Below are 19,886 nucleotides of genomic sequence, written 5' to 3'. Positions count from 1 at the left end.
ATATTGCTCAAATATAGATGAAATGAATTAGACAAATTTTAAAACTCAACAATGAATCAGAAGATTTCTTTTTATTTTTAATGGCGCATAAAAAGACTTATATTTACACTTGCTTACGATATACAATTTGCAATACTACATAATTCAGTCGACGATGTTTTGATTTAAATGATTTACTTTTATTATCTGTCGCTTTCTAGGAATGTTCGTAATTGCTATACAATATCATGTGTCCGTGTTTCGCTAGAACTAAATAACAGACAGCATCGTAAATATTTCTCATCCGAGCCAAGACGAGAAACACATCGCTTCAAATGGTGTAAGATTCTATTAGCGATTGAATTGTATTAATTTCAACGACCGCTGCCACGGATGCTATTGCGCTCAATAACACAATGCTCGGCGATGATTGTGAGAACGGTAACGATGAGCAGGACGAGCCGTTCGCGTCGCCACGACGTCACAGCGGCAGTAAACGCTAAGCAGTAATATCACAGTGTGGGTTTCTCGTCCGCCGGCTCCTCCTTTATGGGATGACTGCATTCCATTAGCGCAGGATTCGCTACGGCGATTATGTTGTCTCCGCGCGAGGCTATCACCTACATAAAAATAATTCATTCGTCAGTAATTGCCGTGATAAATATTGTGCTGATCATCGATGCTGTCATCGTTTTTCCTTTTATTATTCGGAATCAGCGGTCGGGAGATAATTCTGTTTTAGAAATCATGCATTATTCAAGATTAACAAGAAAATAACACAGCAGATGAGAAAAACTTGCTCAGCGTCTTTGGTCGTGTCTCTCTTCGCGAACAGCAAAAACGACAAAATCTAATAACAAAAAATAAGAGCCAAAAATATAGTAAGGACTTCGGACCGTTCACTCGTTGCTCACCTTTAGATTAAAGTCACCTTCTTTGTCGGTGTTCTCCGCCTCCGCCTCGTTTGTGTCCTGAAATGCAAAATGAAAACCATGTATCGCCGTCCATTCATTTTCAGCACACAACGATATACTAGTTAAATTACTTTTTTGGTATTACACTTACATGCATGGATGAAGATTCCTCATTTGAGAACGAGAATTGGCTATCTGAGTCGCTGATCTCCTCCACGCTAGCGCTGAACATGCCGTTGTTACTCTTCTTCCTCCAGACTGGACTGAAACATTTTACATATCTAAAGATCAATTATGTATTTAACGTCTAACGATAATGAATCGACATGTTCATGTTCGACCCGATATATGATGTATCAAGGCCTCAACTACGATCAGTGATAATCACCTCGACGACCTGTGTCTTCTCGCAATAGAATTGTTAATGTCCGTTCCAGAACAACGAAGATCCAACTCCTCCTGAAACAGTGAACTGCTACAGACAGTAGAAGCCGCAAATTCGAACATGTAAAAGAAGTCAAGAAAAGAGCAAACGAATATGGAATACGAAATTAACAAGCGGCGCAACAAACACAAAATAAAGCGAAACTAACACGACTTGGGATACCAGGTGCAGAGCATAGAGTCCATGCAAGTCGTATCGAAAGGAATCAACGAACTTCGAAATGATTAATCGATCGTTTCTATCATTATCTTCCTACAAAAAATACTATGCCTATTTTAATCTCTCATATTTCTACTTTTTACATATTATATATTATAACATGCAGGTTGAAGATTCGCGGAAAGAGTATGCAAGCAAAAGACACCATGACCAATTCAGTGGTAACACTCGTGAAATTACTCAATAATTGAAACGTAAAATTAGCAAACTTCTACAGGATTACAAGGATTAGAATGTTCTAATTAGACGTATGTTTTTTACAAAACTGGAAATTGCAAAATCATCTCCTTTCGACTAAATGATCCCTTACTGAATCGAACAAGCGGATCGCGAGTTGAACGCGATCCCGATTCAAATTGAACGAAGCACAAGCCATGCATGTGCATGCAGTCGCAGCGACTATACTTGACCTTTTTTTTGCGTCCATTCTGTTTCGCGCATACAAGTAAGTGCGGGATGGTTAGTGCGTGGCGATCTCTACGTGATGGGCGTATGGTTAGTGATTTAGCGACCATGCGAGCGCAGCAGATCATTGCACAGTGAACGATCTACTTCTGTGGCCAGGGCGATCTAACCTGCGTCGCGTCCTCACCCTCACCCTCCAGCTCCAGTTTCTGGCGTTTTAAGCGTTCTCCGTCGGTCTCCTCACCGTTTTCGCGTGACCTGGACATCGACAAGCTGCAAGCGACAGAGACATATAATGATTCTCAAGAAATACACTTGCGTGCAATAGAACGCATAGTAGAGAATTACATTAGGAGTTATCCCAGCAAACACAAAGTAACAGGTAATATACATGTTAGTTATAATTTCCCACTCAACAATGTAATTGTTACATAACACGTATGTTATGTTGTATTTATATTAATGAGTGAGAAATTATAACTAACATGTATATTACCTGTTACTTTGTGTTTGCTGGGATATTATATCAGGATATCATTAAAATATTATTATATCATATTTATTATTTTTTATATCATATATTTATTTTTTAAATATTTTTATTTATTTGAAAATATTTTGTTCGATTTTCAGTCTCCGGTTGATCTTTGATCTTTGATTAATTTTTGATAGATATTTGATACTACGATATTTTAATAAATTATTACTTTATATTTTATGATCCTGGAAACGCTTCAGAAACAGTGCTAATTCAGAAATGGTTCATGATGTAACTCACTATTGACTCTTGGAGTAATGGTAACCAGAATCCCGGACGACACGACGTGCCAGAGGGAACAACTCATCCCTCCTCGTGAGAAGGGCGGGCACGAATCTGCAAATTTGCGCCGCCGCTTCATTCACGGACACCTCGTGCAGCGTGAGAGGTTTCTCCGGTTTTCTCTTGCAATCGAACCTGCCATAAATCGCCGCGTACTTCCGGATTTCGTCCATCTTGCGCGGGTCACTATCGGACATCGTCATTACCATCTGTAATGCGTTCGAAGCGCAAAACCATTGTTTTAGAATATTGCATTGTTCTCAACATGCAAATAATTAATATTCTTGACACAGAAAACAGTGCAGTAACTTTTGTGTTACTTTAATTAGATTTGCGTGTAAACAGAATGAATATCGTTTACGATCTTCAAGCTCTACCTACGTTTCGGGCAATGCCACCAGTTAAAGATGATGACTCACCTCCAAGTTCTTGCAGAGTTTTTTTTTCACATTATGGGGTTTGGGGTCGAGGGGCCTTATGGTAGCGACGAGCCTTTCCGCGGCCTCGGCGAGTCGCTGCACCTGCGACTGCAGGAGGGTCGGCGTAGGTTGCGTTGGGCTTGCAGGTGCGCCGCCGCCACCGCCGCTCGGACTCGGCGTCGTGCCGCTACCGCACGAAGACTCGCACGTCCCTACCTGTTGGCATGATGCACAACAAGAATAAATATGTGTCACGAGAGATGTAAAACTAATCTTAATTAAAATTCAATAAAAAACAACTAATTCTTAATTAAAAGTTTACTTAACCGGGCTAATTTAATAATAATGTAATTTAGTTCATTATAATTGATTAAAATATTTTTGTTCCTTTTTTTTTAATTTCCTTATCCTAAATTAGAAAGATGATTTTTACCTGCAACACATTGGGACTGTGCGTAGTCGTGTAAGGTATCGACGTGTTCGGGCTCGGACTCTGGCGGAAAGTCGTGGAGGGTGCCGATGCGGACACGCTGGTGACCGGCGCAACCGGGCTGACGCTCCGGCAAGATAGTGGCGTCAACGGTACGTGAGGTGTTGTCGAGACGTAGGACGCCGGCGTTAGGGAAGTTTGGGAAGTCGCGGTGAAAGCGGTCGACAGACTCTGCATCTGCGGCCGCGGGCTCGCGCACGCGAAACTTACGGCTGCGGCGGGGCTTTTGGCAGCGGTGGCATTCGTCGGCACGACCGGCGTTTGAAACAATGCTATAAAATAAAGTGCGAAATTATATTAGACGTGAGGAACTTGAATAAGATCATTAAAGTTAAGCGTCAAGTCTCAGTGGAAGACATAAATGGTATTTTACAGGGATTGGTGAGCCACTCTTGCAGAGCTTTCTGAAGCCTCCTGACATGAAGCGGCTTGCTCGCCATGCCGACTAACGCCATAATCTCTAGAAACTCCTCTTCACCCGCGTCACACAATTGTTGCACATCGTCACCTCCTATAACATCGCGAAATATTAGTAAAATTGTTTAGGGTATAAAATGAAGTGTCTTCAGCGAGAAATACTGTATATTACAGTGACGTTTTCACGAGACAAGGAAAAATTACCCATTTCAAGGAGCGTGTCATAGTATCCCAACAGCGAGGCGCGTTGCATCACCCTATACAACTGTAGCTCAGCCTCGTTCTGCGGCACGGACGTCTGTATCACTGCAAATCGTACGGTACGATCGTTAAGAAAATTCTTTAGGAGAGACCGGCATACAATTAACGACAAGAAATAAATCGTCGATTTCCGATCGGACGAGTAATTTTAGCATCGATGACGAGAAAGATTTGAGACCCCGATTCTTCGTAAACATCTCATGAGAAATACGTGATGAGGAAAGTTTTTGCATGTAACGTTTTTCGTAGATCTAAGCAAGATATAATACATAACATAAAATGAGACCAAGCTTCTTGCTCTAGCTCTACTCGCCTAAGAAGTATCATAAAAGGATGTCGTCATTGTCATCGTCAGCGTGGTCGTGCCGGCACGACCGCGCGAGTCCGCTCGGTAGTCCGGCTCCGGAGGAGACGCCGGAGTGTCCGACTAGTTTCTTGCAAATTTCGAGGAACTGCGAGAAAAAGCGGCGTGCACACACGTACCGCGTATAAATTAATACCGCTCTGCCGCGCCATTGGAGAGAAGGAGGGTAGGAGAGAAGAGCGTAGGGTCAGAGAAAGAAATCAGAGAGAGAGAGAGAGAGAGAGGAATTGAAAAAAACTGGCCGGCGGATCTTATTACGAGCCCGGGTCTCGGTCTCACGCTCGTGCGCGCGGCTTCTTGGGCCCGCGAATAAGTCCCCGTCGACGGCGGCGACGACGGCGGGGTGGCGACTCGTTCCGCGAGATTTTTCTAGCGCAAACCGCGGCCTGCGCGAAAAAAACGTAAGAGCGGAGTACCTCGTAGAGTTGCGCGACTAAAATACGGTATCCTTCGTATCTCGTTAGCTCTCTTATGGCGTCTTCGTCTTTGACTATATAATTATTGAGAGAGAGGAAGAGAGAAAAATAGATAGAATGCGTAAATCATCCTGCGCGTCTGCTAATTAAATTGTTACCTTCCTACATCGAATCTTCCGCATTTCGCAAATTTCCAAAATTTGCGTTCCCAAAATTTCGCGCGAACCTTATTCTCACGGTTGTCACGTCGATTTGCCTTGCGCCTCGCTCACATTATTATTGTCTCCTGTTGTCTCTGCATTTATTTATATCCCCGTCGCTGACATCTTATTCTCGTTTTCATGACTTTATTAATACCGCGTATGTGATATACACGTTGTTGATCATCTAGCCGAGGCTGTCATCCGCGCAACAACACTTCGATCGAGCTTTTGTTAAAAAATAAAACCACGCGCAATCGTCCGCTCATCATCACCTACACGCCACATTAACTGACAATTTATTAATAATTCATCTTGCATTTAATTACGCGACCTAATCGGAGAATCGGATACGAGTCTTGAAAATACTTGCAAGAGAGCAAAGAGAAGATCTCCAAATCTTGCCTCGGACTGTTTATACGGGAACCATGTTCCGTTTCATATATTTTATAATAATCATAATTAAATTCTGAAAAAATACTACTGTGCGTTACCGTTCATACAGATCAATTTCACATAGGGCCAAGAGGCAGCTTACTTTCAATTCGCAACGGAACCCGCTCGGCGAGCCGCGCGTGCAAAATTGGGTTACGGATCTCACGATTATTCGGTCGCTTTTTCTCTTCTTCCCTCCCCCATCCCTCTCTCGAGCTTTCACGGTCACCGTCGGGTCTTTCGGACTGGAAATCGTCGCGGGGCGATCGGGTTCCGCGGCTCACCCCGCATACTTGTGACCGCCGGCGGGGCACAGCCATGGCGCAGCCTAGGCCGGGCACTCGCGGCGCATTTACATAACGACTTTTTTGGCACGGGGTGGCTCGTTTTTGTCGGCCGGGAACGCGAACGCGGTTTGGAGGCGGAGGGGCGCGTCGCGACGGTGAGAAAAACCTGATCCCACCGCGGCGAAACTCCCGGAGGCCCACGTACTGTCGGTGGGATGCGTACCCAGATCGTCGTCGTCGTCGTCGTCGCCGTCTCGTCGTCCCTGTCGTCATCATTATCGTAAACCCATACGTTCCCTACGGGTGACGACGCGCGACTGGTCCGGCGCTCCTCGAACGCGTGGAAAAAAGCGACGGCAAACAGACAGGGTTTAAGGAGATTTGAGATGGACGTCATTCGGTATTTCTACCTAATTCGTTATTCGAATAAAGTTACTCGTTTCCTGTACTCTTGTTTACGTCACTCGCATTAACACCCAGCAAATGATCCCCAATTGGGTCAATGATTCATTGATAGTGACGGAATATCAAGAAATTTTGCAAGTTTGTTCACGATATATATAAATATTTAAACTTGTTTGTCGTGGCAAAAAAAGAAGAAAATAGAATGCAAAGTTCGAGACTACTGAAAAAATTATCATAAGCTTATCATGGACATGTCGTCACGTCGAAGACTGGGAAGATTTACTATTGTTTTCTTGGATATGTTTTACGGTTATCGTCCTGAGAATTAATTTACTCGATGTCTACAAGGAATGAGATAAACGAGGAAGGCAAACGTTGCCTTCGCAAAGAGAATCAGATTAAACATGACCACCAAAAAGGAAACGGACGTTGCGCTGAATCAAAAACGAAGTCAGACTTTGCGCGACGTAACAAATGCACGTGGAAAAACAATGCTGTACTTTAATTTTGTTCCTCTAATTACAGAATTGAAATACGATGAACAAGTCGCCACAGGTTGATATAAAAAAAGATTATAATAAAAATAAATAATTAAAAAATATAAAAAAGTAATAAAATAAATAAAAAAATAAAAAAAGATTATCAGATCGAGACATCAACGGATAGAGTATCTCATTTTCGCTCAAATTATGGTTGTTTACGAAGGAAAGAAAAAGAGAGAACGCGATTTCCAAGGTAATCGACATGACGATATCCCGCGGTGAAAAAGAACCAAATTGTCGCTACGGGAGTCAAATGAGAGCGGTGCCAGCGATTGCCACAAAGGAACTAGAACTCGGATGAGAATTCCGAACGAATTGCGCGATCGAATTGCGCCGTCCATGCAATTTAAACTGAAAAGACAGAGAGACGAGGCAAAGAAACGAGTTTCACCAATATTCAAAAATTCGGAATTCATCAAAGAATTCAAAAAGCCCGAATTAGTTAAGTGTACACACGTGTCCTCAAAATTCGAACAATTTTTATTTCAAACAAGTTAAAATTGTACGCTGATAAATCTCTATCGATCTTCTTACGATTAATGAATATCGACGATCTTTCTCAAGGTCGTGATAGACGACGAGCGATTACGAGACAGAGAGAAGTCGCTGGACCATGTCGATTTCGTCATAAACGCACGCTTATCGTGTGTTTTTATTAACGTCTTCTGTCGAACAAGAAAACGTAATGTTCGTGGCACACAGCACCAGAGGCGCAGTATAATCGTGCACTTTTTGTACCACGTCTGACGCAGAAAGTTATCGATGAGCGAGGAGGAGAACGAGGGCTAATGATCCTTACGCGGGATTAACTCCAATTAATGACGACTGCGAGGTAACGCGCATCGGGCAATATTCGACGACATAATGACGATTAATGTCGAGTAATGTACAGGTAACAAACGACGACGCGTGACACGAATAACGAGCCACGCGAATGACGAACAGCGCGAATAACGAGCTTTGCGAGTAACAAATGCAGCAAAATCTTGCTCGAATAACGAGCGGGACGAAAATTTTTTCGAGCACTGCTCGACGAGTGGCCCGTGAAAAGCGAGCGCACTTGTCTCGTTCGAGAGTACCGCGGGATACCGTGCCAAAGAAAGTGGATGGACAAGGAGGACGAAGATAATGAGACGGAACGGGAAAAAGAGGGAAAGACGCGCGATGAAGAAATGAGGGGGAGAAAGAGGGGCCGAGAAGGTCAGGCTAGACATAAAGACGTAGGGTAAACGGGGGCGGGTTAGGGGCGCCCCGGAACATGGACGGACGATGGACCAAGAAGGTTTGTCGGCGTGACAGGGGACGCGGGAGGATACAGGGGAAGAAGCGAGGAGTTAGTGGTGCAAGTTCTTTGTCCGATACTTCACGGAGAGCGGACGCTCTCCTCCGCTGCTTCTGACCGTGCAAAAACGAGTCTAGTTTCTTAGGAGCGCTCGCGCTCCGTGCTCTCTCTTTCTCTCTCTTGCACCCTCTTTCTGCTCTCCTCTCCTCTCTTCTCCTTGGCGCGATGCGGCGCGGCGCGGCGCGACGGCGGTTAGTATTTCGCTTTTTGCCGGCATTGTAATCAAGGAAGGGTTAGGTGAGTTTTTGTCGCCCCGCGCGCTGCCCCTTCCTCCCTCTCCTTCCCTCCCGCCCCCTCGCCCAACCGAACAAAACACCGGGCAGATGGACTGACTCGCCGTTCGAATCTTTCCCTCTGCCCCCGACCCCCGTCTTCTCCTCTCCTCATCGCGCGCGGGATCTCGTTCCTCGGGTCTCGTTCCTTATCCTTCGCGTCCTTTTACCCCGCTTCGCTACAGCAGCCCCTCGCGCGCGCCGTACCGACCCTCTTTTTGTACGTTGTGCCACTTTGCACCACCGCTCGTGCGCGCCTGTCGTTCCTTACCCTGCTGTCCTTATCCTCCTCCTCTTCCACCTCTCTTTCTTCTACCTCAGTCTTCCTCTCTCTCATATCATGTGTCTTTTGTTTTGATCTCTCTCGCTTTTCCTCTATCTCTCTCTCTCTCTCTCTTTCTTCGTTCCCTCGTTTCCGTAAGTCGCGCCAAAACTCCCCTCAGAACGATCGACGAGCGACTCGAGAGAGGTTTGGGGAAAAAGCGGGTTTTCGCTCGATCAGCGAGAAGCCGAAGATGCCGAGATGATAAAGGAAGCGTAAGTACGCGGAGGGTGTCATTATGGGATACTCGTAAATTATTGGTCAACGGAATTCGACGATAAAATCTTAAATTAACTGTAAAAGAATTTGCGAGCTCATTCTGTGAAGATTCAAAATAATGAATTCGCAATCTGATTATCATCAATCATTAATTAAAGGAAACGTATTGAATAGATAAACGTGAATAAATGTTGACGACGAATTAGAAATTCTACTCCTTAACGTTTATTATATATCTATTGTTCTGCAAAAAAATTACAATCTTCGTTGAGAGTATTAAACGGCGCTCTAATGGAGGTCGTTTGAAAACGTCATTGGCCGGGCGAGCAATCTTAAGTCCCGAGGGTGCAGCCCATGTCCCAACCCCCTCGGTAAGGGGTAAACCCTACCTTATGTCACAGTCCTCTACTGTCGAGCGATCGGTCGAATTTTTCGCAGGTACGATCCGCGCCATTTTAAGAACACCATTATGAGACGTTCATAATTCACAGAAAATAATTAAAATTATTAAGTGCATTTTTTTGCTAATATAAGAACATAAATTTGAGATCTGTTTTCGTAACAATTGTCTTAATCTTTTTCTCTTATTTAAATACTTAAATCTATTTTTATCATATTAAATAAGATTTAAATATTTATTTCTTTTCATCATTTTTCATATAATTTTACATAGTTGATTCAGATTAAAATCGTGGCTTCTGCTACATAATGCTTGATCTTTATCAATTCTGGTATACGGATATGTAAAAAACGATTACTAGATGATGAGGCAAAATAAGAGAGTGCAGGAATTTGGAGGACAATTTAAAAATGTCTCACTGTGCAAAAAATTATATGATAGGTTCGTTATAATGCAAATAAATTTTAATATATTTAATATTAATTATTAATAAATATTCTTCCATCATTAAATATATCATACGTACGACGACTATATGAGTTTTTAAATATTATCGCACAATTTAATAACAAAATTAGAATTATTGGTAGAATTTTTTTCAATTTTATGGACAAGGAAATGAAAACTTTTTATCTAAATGAAAATGTTATTGAGAGACTGTAAAAAACCAGTTTCCCACAGACCTCTTTTGAATAAATGGTTTTTTTTCTTCCGTGGAAGACCCTTTTTCGGCTGTAGGAGAGAAAGGGTTAGCCGCGGAACTGAGGGTTCCTTTTTTTCAGTGAACGAGCTCATCACCTGCGGGAAACTAATCGACGTGTCCATTGTCAACGTTAATCTATATCTACACCTGCAGTCAACTAGATGACGGACCTCTCTCAACATTCATACAAGTTTACCTCAAAACTGAAATCAGAGCGTTAGTGAGATAATAATATAAAAAAAGAAACTTATACATAAATATATGTTTCTTTTTCTTTATATATAAATTTTATAAATATATATACTGAACGTTTAAAAAATTATTAATATAAATATCAACTTTTATAATCTTAAAAATCTTCAAGTTTCTGCAATGCATATACATGTGTGACGTAAGAGAGGTTCCTTGTCAGGGTAAGAGAATGCGCAGTCGCATCACCTGAAGGACGTGACTGATCGTGGGACATTCTAAAGAGATGCTCTGGGTCCTTCGTCTTGACGAGTGAAAACGTGATGTCTTCGCGTGTGACTCATGCAGATTGAACGGCCGCGTAGATAGAATGTAGAAAAAGTTGCCCCCGTGTCGTCGTCACCGCCGCCGTCGCGCAGGCCCCCCATGGCCGTAAAAAAGTCGAAAGAACGTCCTCCACGGAGGCAAAAACTCGCCGGGAAAGGAACGATGAGGAGACAGCAGCAGGCCGGAATTCCTCCTGTGGCCTCCGCTTTTTCCCTCCTTCCAGCCGGTTCTTTTTTTTCATCCCTTTTTTCGCGTTTCGTTCGTCATTTCGTGCGCCAAGGAACAACGATATGCATATGCGCACGGGGCGACGAGGGGGAGCGAGATGGAGCCGTGGGTCATCGAGGGCTCCCGCGAGTACGTGGACCCCGACTTCGAAAAGTGGCACGACAGGCGCGCGCGGGCGCATCCGAGCATCGCCCTGCTGGATTATCGCTTAGAACAAAAAAAAAGATGCAGACGAACGGGGAGGATCCCGTCACCTTTTGTCCGCCGATGGGGTGCGGAACTGAGGAAGGCCTGCAAGCCTTTTAATTTATTTGCGCGCCTAGATGCGCTCCTGTGGGAACATAACGGCGAGCAGATTCGAGAAAAAGAAACGAAAACTGCTGATGAGAATAAGGGACGATCGTTACTCGTTTGCATATCCAAGGTGATTGTGAACGCTCATTACTGCATCTCAATCGTGCGGATGGATACTGAGATGTTGAGATAAATAAGTCAGAAATATCTCTTTAATAATAATAATCCGTTTTTTCGTAAATTAATGCTTTTTGGACCTGCGGATAGGAAAAACAGTCGCAGATGCAAAATCGCGCGAACTAAAACGTGCGCGAATGAGTTTTTACTGCAGAAATAGTTTTTAACAACATATTCTGAGTAATATATATAAATGGATAAATATAATTTCTTGAAAAATTTCTACGGTTTATGATTATATGAAAATCGCTCCTTGGAAAAAATCCAAATGCGTTAGCCCAGCAAATAAAGCCTCACTGCTGCTGAAAGGGTTAGAAAATTTCGCGGCTGACGCAACGGTCGGTCAAGGTGTATGTACAAACGGCGAGTATTGCTCTTTGTACTATACCGCGAGTCTATTCACGTTCGTTGCCCGAATTAGGCGCTCATTCGAGTGCAGCCACCCACCGGTCCCTTCTCCGATTATATTCAGATTATATTCAGATTAGGTCCTCCGGAGGATTCTTTGATTCCGGGTCGCGCGAGCGGCCGTCTACCGGGCGTGAATGTATGAAACCCGGAACGATTCGATCACACGGATGGAAAATAATAAGCTCGGCGGGACGAGCAGCTGCGTTCCAATCACATGAAGCTAAACGAACATGTTATTATCATGTCATGTTTCAGAGCTTTATGTGTTCATTTGTAGTCTCTTCTTATTAGTGATTTCTTACGTCTTTAAGTAAAAAGAATGATCTCAAAACTGGCAGCATTTTCTGAGATTTTTCCAAAGTTATATAATTATCGAGTGGTTTATATGGCTGCGAAACACCTCTGTTTTTCTCTCTCGATGCCTTTTTTAAATGTCCAATAAAAAGAAATACCAGGGAGAGCTCGAGTAACGAGGGGAACGATTACAAAATCATCGGTGCGCGGTATACGGCGCTATTAGGGCGAGACAGTTATTTCCATGGACAAAAATGGCCGTAAAGCGGCAAACGATATAAGGTGAAAATATTAATGACCGCCGAGCGAACGGCCGTAATGAGTGCAATAATGCCCGCCGTGGCTCTGTCGACTTTGCTAAGCACGTTCAGCGAGAGGCTTTCGAATCGTTTGTATGTAAAATACGGTGCACACGAAGCTGCGATAAACTGTCGTCGATATTCCCAGGGCGAATTGTGATCTTGTATTTCACCCAAAAATCCAATATGCGAATCTGCAATCGTGACTTTGATTGACTTTTTCTTTAACTTCTTTCATTGCCTTTTTTATAGAAATCCACCGTGCATCGACGGCGACGTTATTGCAATGTATAATACGCGAGGGAGAATGTGCAGGCGAACATGCGAGAGTGACCGAGCTCTCTCACTCTCGTGTCCGACGCAAAAAAGCTACGCTCGCCAAGTTTTCTTAAGCGAGGGCGCGAGCACACGGCAAACTTGCCGCAAAAAAGCGAGAGCTTTTTCGCCGTGCATCAACGCCAGCGCTGGCGTCGATAGAGCCCCTTTTTATCTCGGTGTAAAATGTATAATGTCGCCTATCAGGCCGCCGTGTAGTAATAAACGCGCGCATGATTACCGGTAACTTTAGCCTCCCTTAGTAACCCCGATTACACCTGAGAAGTACCATCGCCTAAAATACGTCAATAGTAGAAAGAATAATCGTAATAACGTAACGAAGCAATCATACACTCGAATAATACCGTTAAATATTCATCATCAACAAACTGTTCGTTTTGTCGCTTTGCTTAGTCGAATTTTCTTCTATTAAAGCAGTTTAAACTTAAATCTTCTCTTTTATGGTGTATACTTTCGGAGTGAATTCTTATTCATTTCACAATATTTCATTTAAAAAAATTCAATTTACAAAACAGATTAACCATAATTGTATTAATAACGCTATCGATAAATACTGGTTTCGATTTTCACTCGAATACTCTACTATTTCTTGCCCTACATAACGAAACTCCTGATTTCTAAGAGAGTGCTGCAAATGCTCTCCACGTTTCGATGAGATCGCGCAAAAATTACGTAGAGAAAAGTAGGAGTAAATAGATTTACGTACACGGGGCACATAAAATTGCATTAGAGAAGTAGATGATAGGTAATTATAATATAATTACAATAATAAAGAGTATTATAGTCATATTATTATATAAAAAATATGGTACAAAGGTACTAATATGAATAGAATATAATAAGATTTAAAAGATATAGAAAGAAGTAATATGTGCTGCATAATAAGATTAAAGCATTTTATTTTGAAGGGATGTAAGAAAGAAAAAGAAAGAGAGGCGAAGCAACCAACAGTCCTCTCTCTCTCCCTCTCTCTTTATCTTTTCACCGCAATTTCGCCTTTCGAAGAAACATCGCGGGGCAAAACTGCGTGCTTTTTGCCGTGTACATCGTCGCCGTCGTTGGTGATGGTCAACGCGCTCACATGACCACTGCACCGCGTACCGCACCCCGTAACGGCTCGTTCGTAAGAAGTCAGCAAAAACGCAGCGTGCAATAGTTGCATACCGGCCACGCCGGCGGAAGAAACAACGTGGTTTTGTGCGATGCGCCATTTCTTGCAGATCCCGTGAGTCATGCCGCATCGCAAGCGAACAATTTGCGACAAAGTACGATGAAGAACGTACGCGCGCAACTTCGCGGACATTCGATAACGTAAGAAACGAACAAAGCGAACCGCTAAAAAATGTTTAGCGTCAAAGTAACGCGATACGGCGATTTGGCGAAATAGCAAAAGTACCGAAATTACAAATCGACATTCGTACTAAAAATATTCAATGTCGAGCGCGAGCGTATCAATGTGACGTGGTGTGTATGTGTGTATGTGATCAATGATATCAATAAAGGTTCGATAAAAATACGTCCCACAAATAAAATATTACGCGCGTTGCATACATTACACCACATGTGATTACACCGCGATAGCATACGTTACACCACATGTGATAAAAATATTGTCTTTTTAATGAGTGTCTTTTTGCTGTTTACTAATTATTTGCTTCGTTTGCCGCTGCTTTGTCCACGTTAATGTTGTTGGTAGAAACAGTTGGTAAACATTTCTCGCAAAAAGCGTCAGGGGCGTTACACAGTGCATCGTGTACCGCGATATGCTACTTTTAATCATAGCCCCTGTGAAATTACATCGCTTTAATTTTAACGGTGCTGCGTGGAGTGACGGCGTTTCACTCTGAGTGCTTCCACCCGAAATCGGTTTCTCGAGAGCGCAGCAGCTGATGAATGTCTCTCTAACGCGTGACAGGATGAAGAAAAACTGAGGAAATTGCGAAAGAACAAAGCACGGTGTATAAGAAGTCGCGTTTCTAAGAATTTTCGAAACAGGCGACACATCGAACTCGGTCGAGCGGCTTTTTATCGCGATGCACGAAGCTGCGCGGTAAAACGTCCAACATAGACCAAGACGAGCTCGGCTGCAGTTTCGTCGAGATGGCGGAAGAAAAATCCCGTTTTTCTGGCGCGGGTTGCGAGCTTTTTCTCACTGGCGTGACTCATCCAGTTTCTCGATGAGAAAGAGGAAGAGAGAAAGAGAAAGAGACACACAAAAGCGCGATGGCCCGTGGTAGCTCCTCGGTCGAAACTTCTTCGCTTTGCCGGGAGGTAACTGCTGGCGATTACGTTTCTTGCGTAAACTCGCCGAGACTGGCGAGTGAGCAGCGCTCGACGCGATCGAAATGCGACTCGCGCGCGGTTTAGAAACGAGCTCGCCGGTTGGGATATATGAGTGCGATAGCGGTCGCCACAACCGGCAAGAAACCGGCCGCGAATATAACGAAATAACGAGATCCCTTGCATAAAAATCCGCGAGTGACCCGCGGGCTGGCTTCTCGCTTTCCTCAATAAACAGATCGATTTTTTGTTTCCCACATCAAGTTTGTCCACGGCGTGGGTATATAACGTTAAACGAAGCTGTTAGAAGTTACGTTGGACTTTAATCGCATCTCTTGGAGTAAAACTTTGGAAGATTTGAAAGTGGCGCAACAGCACAGTCAATCAGGTGAAGCATTCACGGATAGAGATAACCCTCCAAGTATAATTGTGCGCAAAATTCACACCGTTTATCACGTGTAAATTACGCACGGTAAGGTCTGTGCGTTTCCTAGCCTCGGGAGCTTACGCGAGCTTTCCGATGAATAAATGACTTGATCCTCTGCCTTTCTATTCGAGAATTCGATCTCTAATGATTAAGTAATTTGATCGAATAAACTTACGGGTGCCGTTGACATTCCTGCTGAGTATCCTAGCAGCGACCGGCACGCCGGCCGGTGGTTGATGGTTGCCGGAGGGGCTCGCCACGACGACGACGGGATTCTGCGGGGTGCAGGGTGCGGACGCGGGCGTCGCGACGACCGCTCCGCCGCCACCGCCGCCGTTGCCGGCGGTGGTGGCCGCGACGGTGCTCGGCACCGAGGGCACCGGCGAAGGCGTCGCAATGCCCCGCGTCGCCGTCACCGTCGTCGTCGCTGTCGCCGCCACTGGCGTCTCTTCCGCAACCGGTGCACCGACGACCACGCGCACGTCCATCGCGGCCACCGGCGCTACCTGGAGCGGAAGCAGCACTCGCTGCTCACGGTACCGCGGCGAGCACGAGCTTCCAGATCGACCGCGCACGCCGCCGGCAGCATCCAACGGGATGCATTCGATCGCCGCGTTTAACGTTTAACCAGGACGAGAACGAACGAGCGGTTTCGACGGCGACAAATGACGGAGGCGCGCGAACGAACGACCGATCGGGCGGATTCGAAAGTGACCACGTGACGAGCCGAACGATTCCGAAAATTGCGACAGTCGCGCATCGCGGCGTTACCGCGCCGCGTGGATCCTCGCGTGGATCATGATCGCAACGCGAACGATGATTCTTTTGCTACGGCAAAGGCGAAATGGAAACAGATGTGATTGAAGAATGACGCGCGAAGGGGACGACGATGAAGCAAACTATAATGCGCGGATCTTGTAATCTCTCGCGAGCGTAACGTGACGATTTCAGCAGCGACGATTGGCGTCGATTCGCGAGCCCGCTCGGAAACGAAAGCGCAATGGAGAAAGTATTCGCGTGGTTGACAAGGAATTGTCACAGCGTATGAAAGAGCGACACCGACGCGTTTCGAACGCTGGCGCGGTGCACATTGCGCGCCGCCCGCTGAATACGCGGCGTGTCTTTCGCGTTGCCCCTCCACTCGATACTCTTTCTCACTCTCTCTCTCTCCCTCTGTCTTTTTCTTGCTCTCTCCAAAACTCACCGGCGGCGCGCGGCGATTCCTTCGCCGAGCGGTTGAGAACGATCGGGGATGTTTAACCCTTGCCTTGTCAATTCGTTTAATCGAAGACTGCAATCGATGTAGAAGAAATTCGAAATTGTATATAAATTCGTAATTTTACATAAAAAATAGGAGAAAATAGAAAAATTGAAAAATGGGTCGAAAATTATGATAGCATGAAAATTTTATTAGATGAATGTTACAACGCCTCATTTATTTACATTTTTCTTAACATGCTTTGAAAAAATTACGTACTCGAGAATTGTTTTAACGATCATGTATAAAGAAATGTGCTAATCAAAAAAGGACGTCGTAAGGAACGAGCTGTGTGAAACTGGGACGTCCCGTATATCATGGACGACGCATAGTAAACAAGAGTAATTGCGTCAATGCACGTGAAATGGATGTGGGCAACAGACGCGTTGCTTTTTTCCTGTCTTTTGTACGCCGCATATAATTTTAGAGCGTTAACGACTTGACGAGAGAAAACACTCGGCTTCCTTCTAATGCTGCGAAATGCTGCGAAATAACATAAAATTTTACGTTAATTATATTAACATTGGTTTACCAACGCACTAAGTTGTTCATCATCATTGTTGCTCACACGTTCAAAATTTTGTACACCACAATATCGAAAGGTTTTTTCATAGAAAATTCAGAAAAAGTCAGTTTGCTGCCCGCGTATAATTTTTATGGGGTTAAAATCCAGTTAGAGTATACCGATTGTGTAACGTACCATCGGAATCGAGAGAGGCGTGGCCACGCGAATCGGCCGGGGGTCACATTATGTTCGCAGTCTTCAGCAACGGGGGTCCGGAGGAGCAACGCGAAAATCGTGATGGCCCCCCTTCTCCCTCGCGTACCCCTCCGCTCGTCTTACCGGTGTCGTCGTGGTGTACATAGGCTCCTCCCTGGCTCTCATCGTGGCCGCCGTAAAAACGTGCCCCTGCGTCACACCGCCCCTGCCCACGAGGAGCGACTGGCGAGGAAGCAGGGGAGGGACGAGAGGACGATGGGAAGGGCGCGTCGTAAAAACCCATCTTCCCTCGTGTCCCTTTCCCTCTCCCTGCGTTCCTCTTTTCCCGTTCCCCTTGGCCGCTGCACCGTGCAACCCCTGCGGATATGCGCCTCTTTACCCCGCTGCCCGCGCCGAGGAACCGACATTTTTGCAGGATGATACCCCGGAATCCCCAGCATGCGGTACCCTATAAAATTCACGTCCCACCCAGAAAGCTCTGCCAGAGAGCCTTGCCCCCATTCTCCCTGCGTTCTTTCCTGCGCGTACACGCGTTCTGGTATTCGGACGTGAATGGGCACGAGGGATGGGAGAAACAACGATGGTAAACGTTTACCTAAACGTAATGCTTGTATCTTTGCCTGGGGTAACGCAGAAAAGGGGGGACAGGCAAACGAGTTAAGGACTGCAGGAGTCTTTTTCGTACGTAAATTGAAAGATGTTGCACATTAATGCGTTCGTTAAACATCGTATCGGGAGTGATGCCATGCACGCGCGTATTTAGTTTCTCCAGCGAGGTAGAATCTTTTGTTCTATGTCACTTGCGATTCAAGAATCCGTTAACGTTTCTTTGAATAATTTTCGGAGGAAAGATTGGACTCAAACTGGATGAAAGGGTAACTTTGCAGAATTTGTCAACAACGATTATCGTAAAACGGTCGCAGTTTATTGCACCAGCTTAAGTAATTATGCGCATCATCATGCACGCAAACGTAAGCACACGATACATATTTAATCGAATGTCAAGTCTACGTCCTGAGATTGAAATACGTTTAAGTAAATTTTCCTCGAAATCCGCGTTCTGGAATCTCAGTTTCTTTTCAAACATTTCCCTCTTTCTCCTCTCAGCTCCTTTTCGCCGTCCCTTCATCGCTCCTCGCTACCACGGACTGCTCTTTTTCCTCCTTCGCCGACATCGCTACGATTCTTTTTGCCACCCGCTTCGTCCTCCTCCACCATAGTCCGCCACCACCCCGTGCTTCTATTTCTCTTATTTTTGCCCCCCATCCTCCCGTTCCATCCCGACTGCGCTTTCTCCCTCCCCCTCCATCCCTCTCCCACTCCTGTGGCCTTTCTCCGGACCGTAGGAAAAGCGCGAGAGACTTTTATTTTCGCACGTAGAAAAAGCAAGGCGGAAAGGGAGGTTTTGCCGGCAGACCGTTACTGCGAGAGGCGGACGTTTTTTGCGACAGCTCCGTAATCCGTGAAAGGGTGAGAGAGCGCCGGGAGAAACCAAAGAGGCGCCGCGGCGCTCGCTCGCTCGCACGTTCGCACCGCGCTCGCTCGTTCGCGATTTGCATAGAGCGAGAACGATCCGGAACGCGCCACTCGTGAGACCGGCGATGATCGCGCTTTGCATCGCGCGATCATGCATATTTGCACGAGAGCAGGTGCGAAACATGCGCTCCGATTTAAGAAATATCGCTTGATAATTCGATTTCTGAACAGCACGGTCCGCTATCGGCGATACAATTAAAGGGATGAAGGGGGGTAATTCTTTAAAAGTTGCATCAAGAATGCAGGACGTTTTCCTTGGAGACTTTATTCTTGCGAGACTTGAAATTGGAAGATTAGCAACGGCTTCTCTTCTAAATTGTTACTTTCTTTATTCTATCATCAAAAAAGATATCAATTATTTGAAGAGACAATTGTGAGGGTGCGAGTATTTTTGCATCTCGCTGTACAATTTGTTATGAAAAAGAGTATAGTTACGTCCGTTACATGTGTAACATTAAATGCGCAGTATAAACATATCGCTGCATCGCGCACAAGAAAAAACTAAAACAAAGTGTATTAGTGCTTGATAAAGAAACATGGCTTCTTAGTTAGAAATATATGCAAATTTACAAGAGGAGCCTGAGAAACACTGGGAAAAGGGGTTGCGCAATGAACAATTTTTTGAACAGAGCGCACTAGTGCTAAGCAGAAAAACTGACGAAAAAACGACAGGCGACCGGTGAACATTATAATGCGTGAGATTCTCATCCCAGAAGATGAAGCATCGCAGCTGCTTTATTTCTCGTGGAAGTCACGTACGATCAAAGTATTCTGACGGCTTCGTTTTAAGATTCGGGAATAAATATGCGTTGGCAAAGAATATCAAACACCTT

General features: G+C 44.8%; 1 protein-coding gene across 4 annotated transcripts; it reads right to left on the bottom strand.

The window, feature by feature from the left end:
- Positions 1–36: 36 nt before the first annotated feature.
- LOC105276143 (NGFI-A-binding protein homolog) lies at positions 37–16,648 on the bottom strand. Of its 4 annotated transcripts, none has more exons than XM_011333523.2 (11): positions 15,714–16,643; positions 4,313–4,414; positions 4,065–4,202; positions 3,635–3,963; positions 3,202–3,417; positions 2,741–2,991; positions 2,133–2,235; positions 1,282–1,352; positions 1,045–1,156; positions 894–950; positions 37–599 (listed from the first exon to the last, which is right to left on the bottom strand). In XM_011333523.2, exons 1-11 carry the CDS (start codon positions 16,024–16,026, stop codon positions 492–494), a joined length of 1,800 nt encoding a protein of 599 aa, XP_011331825.2. In that variant the 5' UTR covers positions 16,027–16,643; the 3' UTR covers positions 37–491. The 4 variants fall into 4 exon arrangements, 2 of the variants coding, with proteins under 2 accessions (XP_011331825.2, XP_026828088.1); XM_026972287.1 differs by having other exon boundaries at positions 1,282–1,349; XR_003406972.1 differs by lacking the exon at positions 37–599 and having other exon boundaries at positions 1,045–1,151; positions 1,282–1,349; positions 15,714–16,648.
- Positions 16,649–19,886: the final 3,238 nt, after the last annotated feature.

Source organism: Ooceraea biroi, chromosome 9, assembly GCF_003672135.1.
Source record: "Ooceraea biroi isolate clonal line C1 chromosome 9, Obir_v5.4, whole genome shotgun sequence".
NCBI classification, from domain to species: Eukaryota; Metazoa; Arthropoda; class Insecta; order Hymenoptera; family Formicidae; genus Ooceraea; species Ooceraea biroi.
This window is presented reverse-complemented; position numbering and strand designations above follow the sequence as displayed.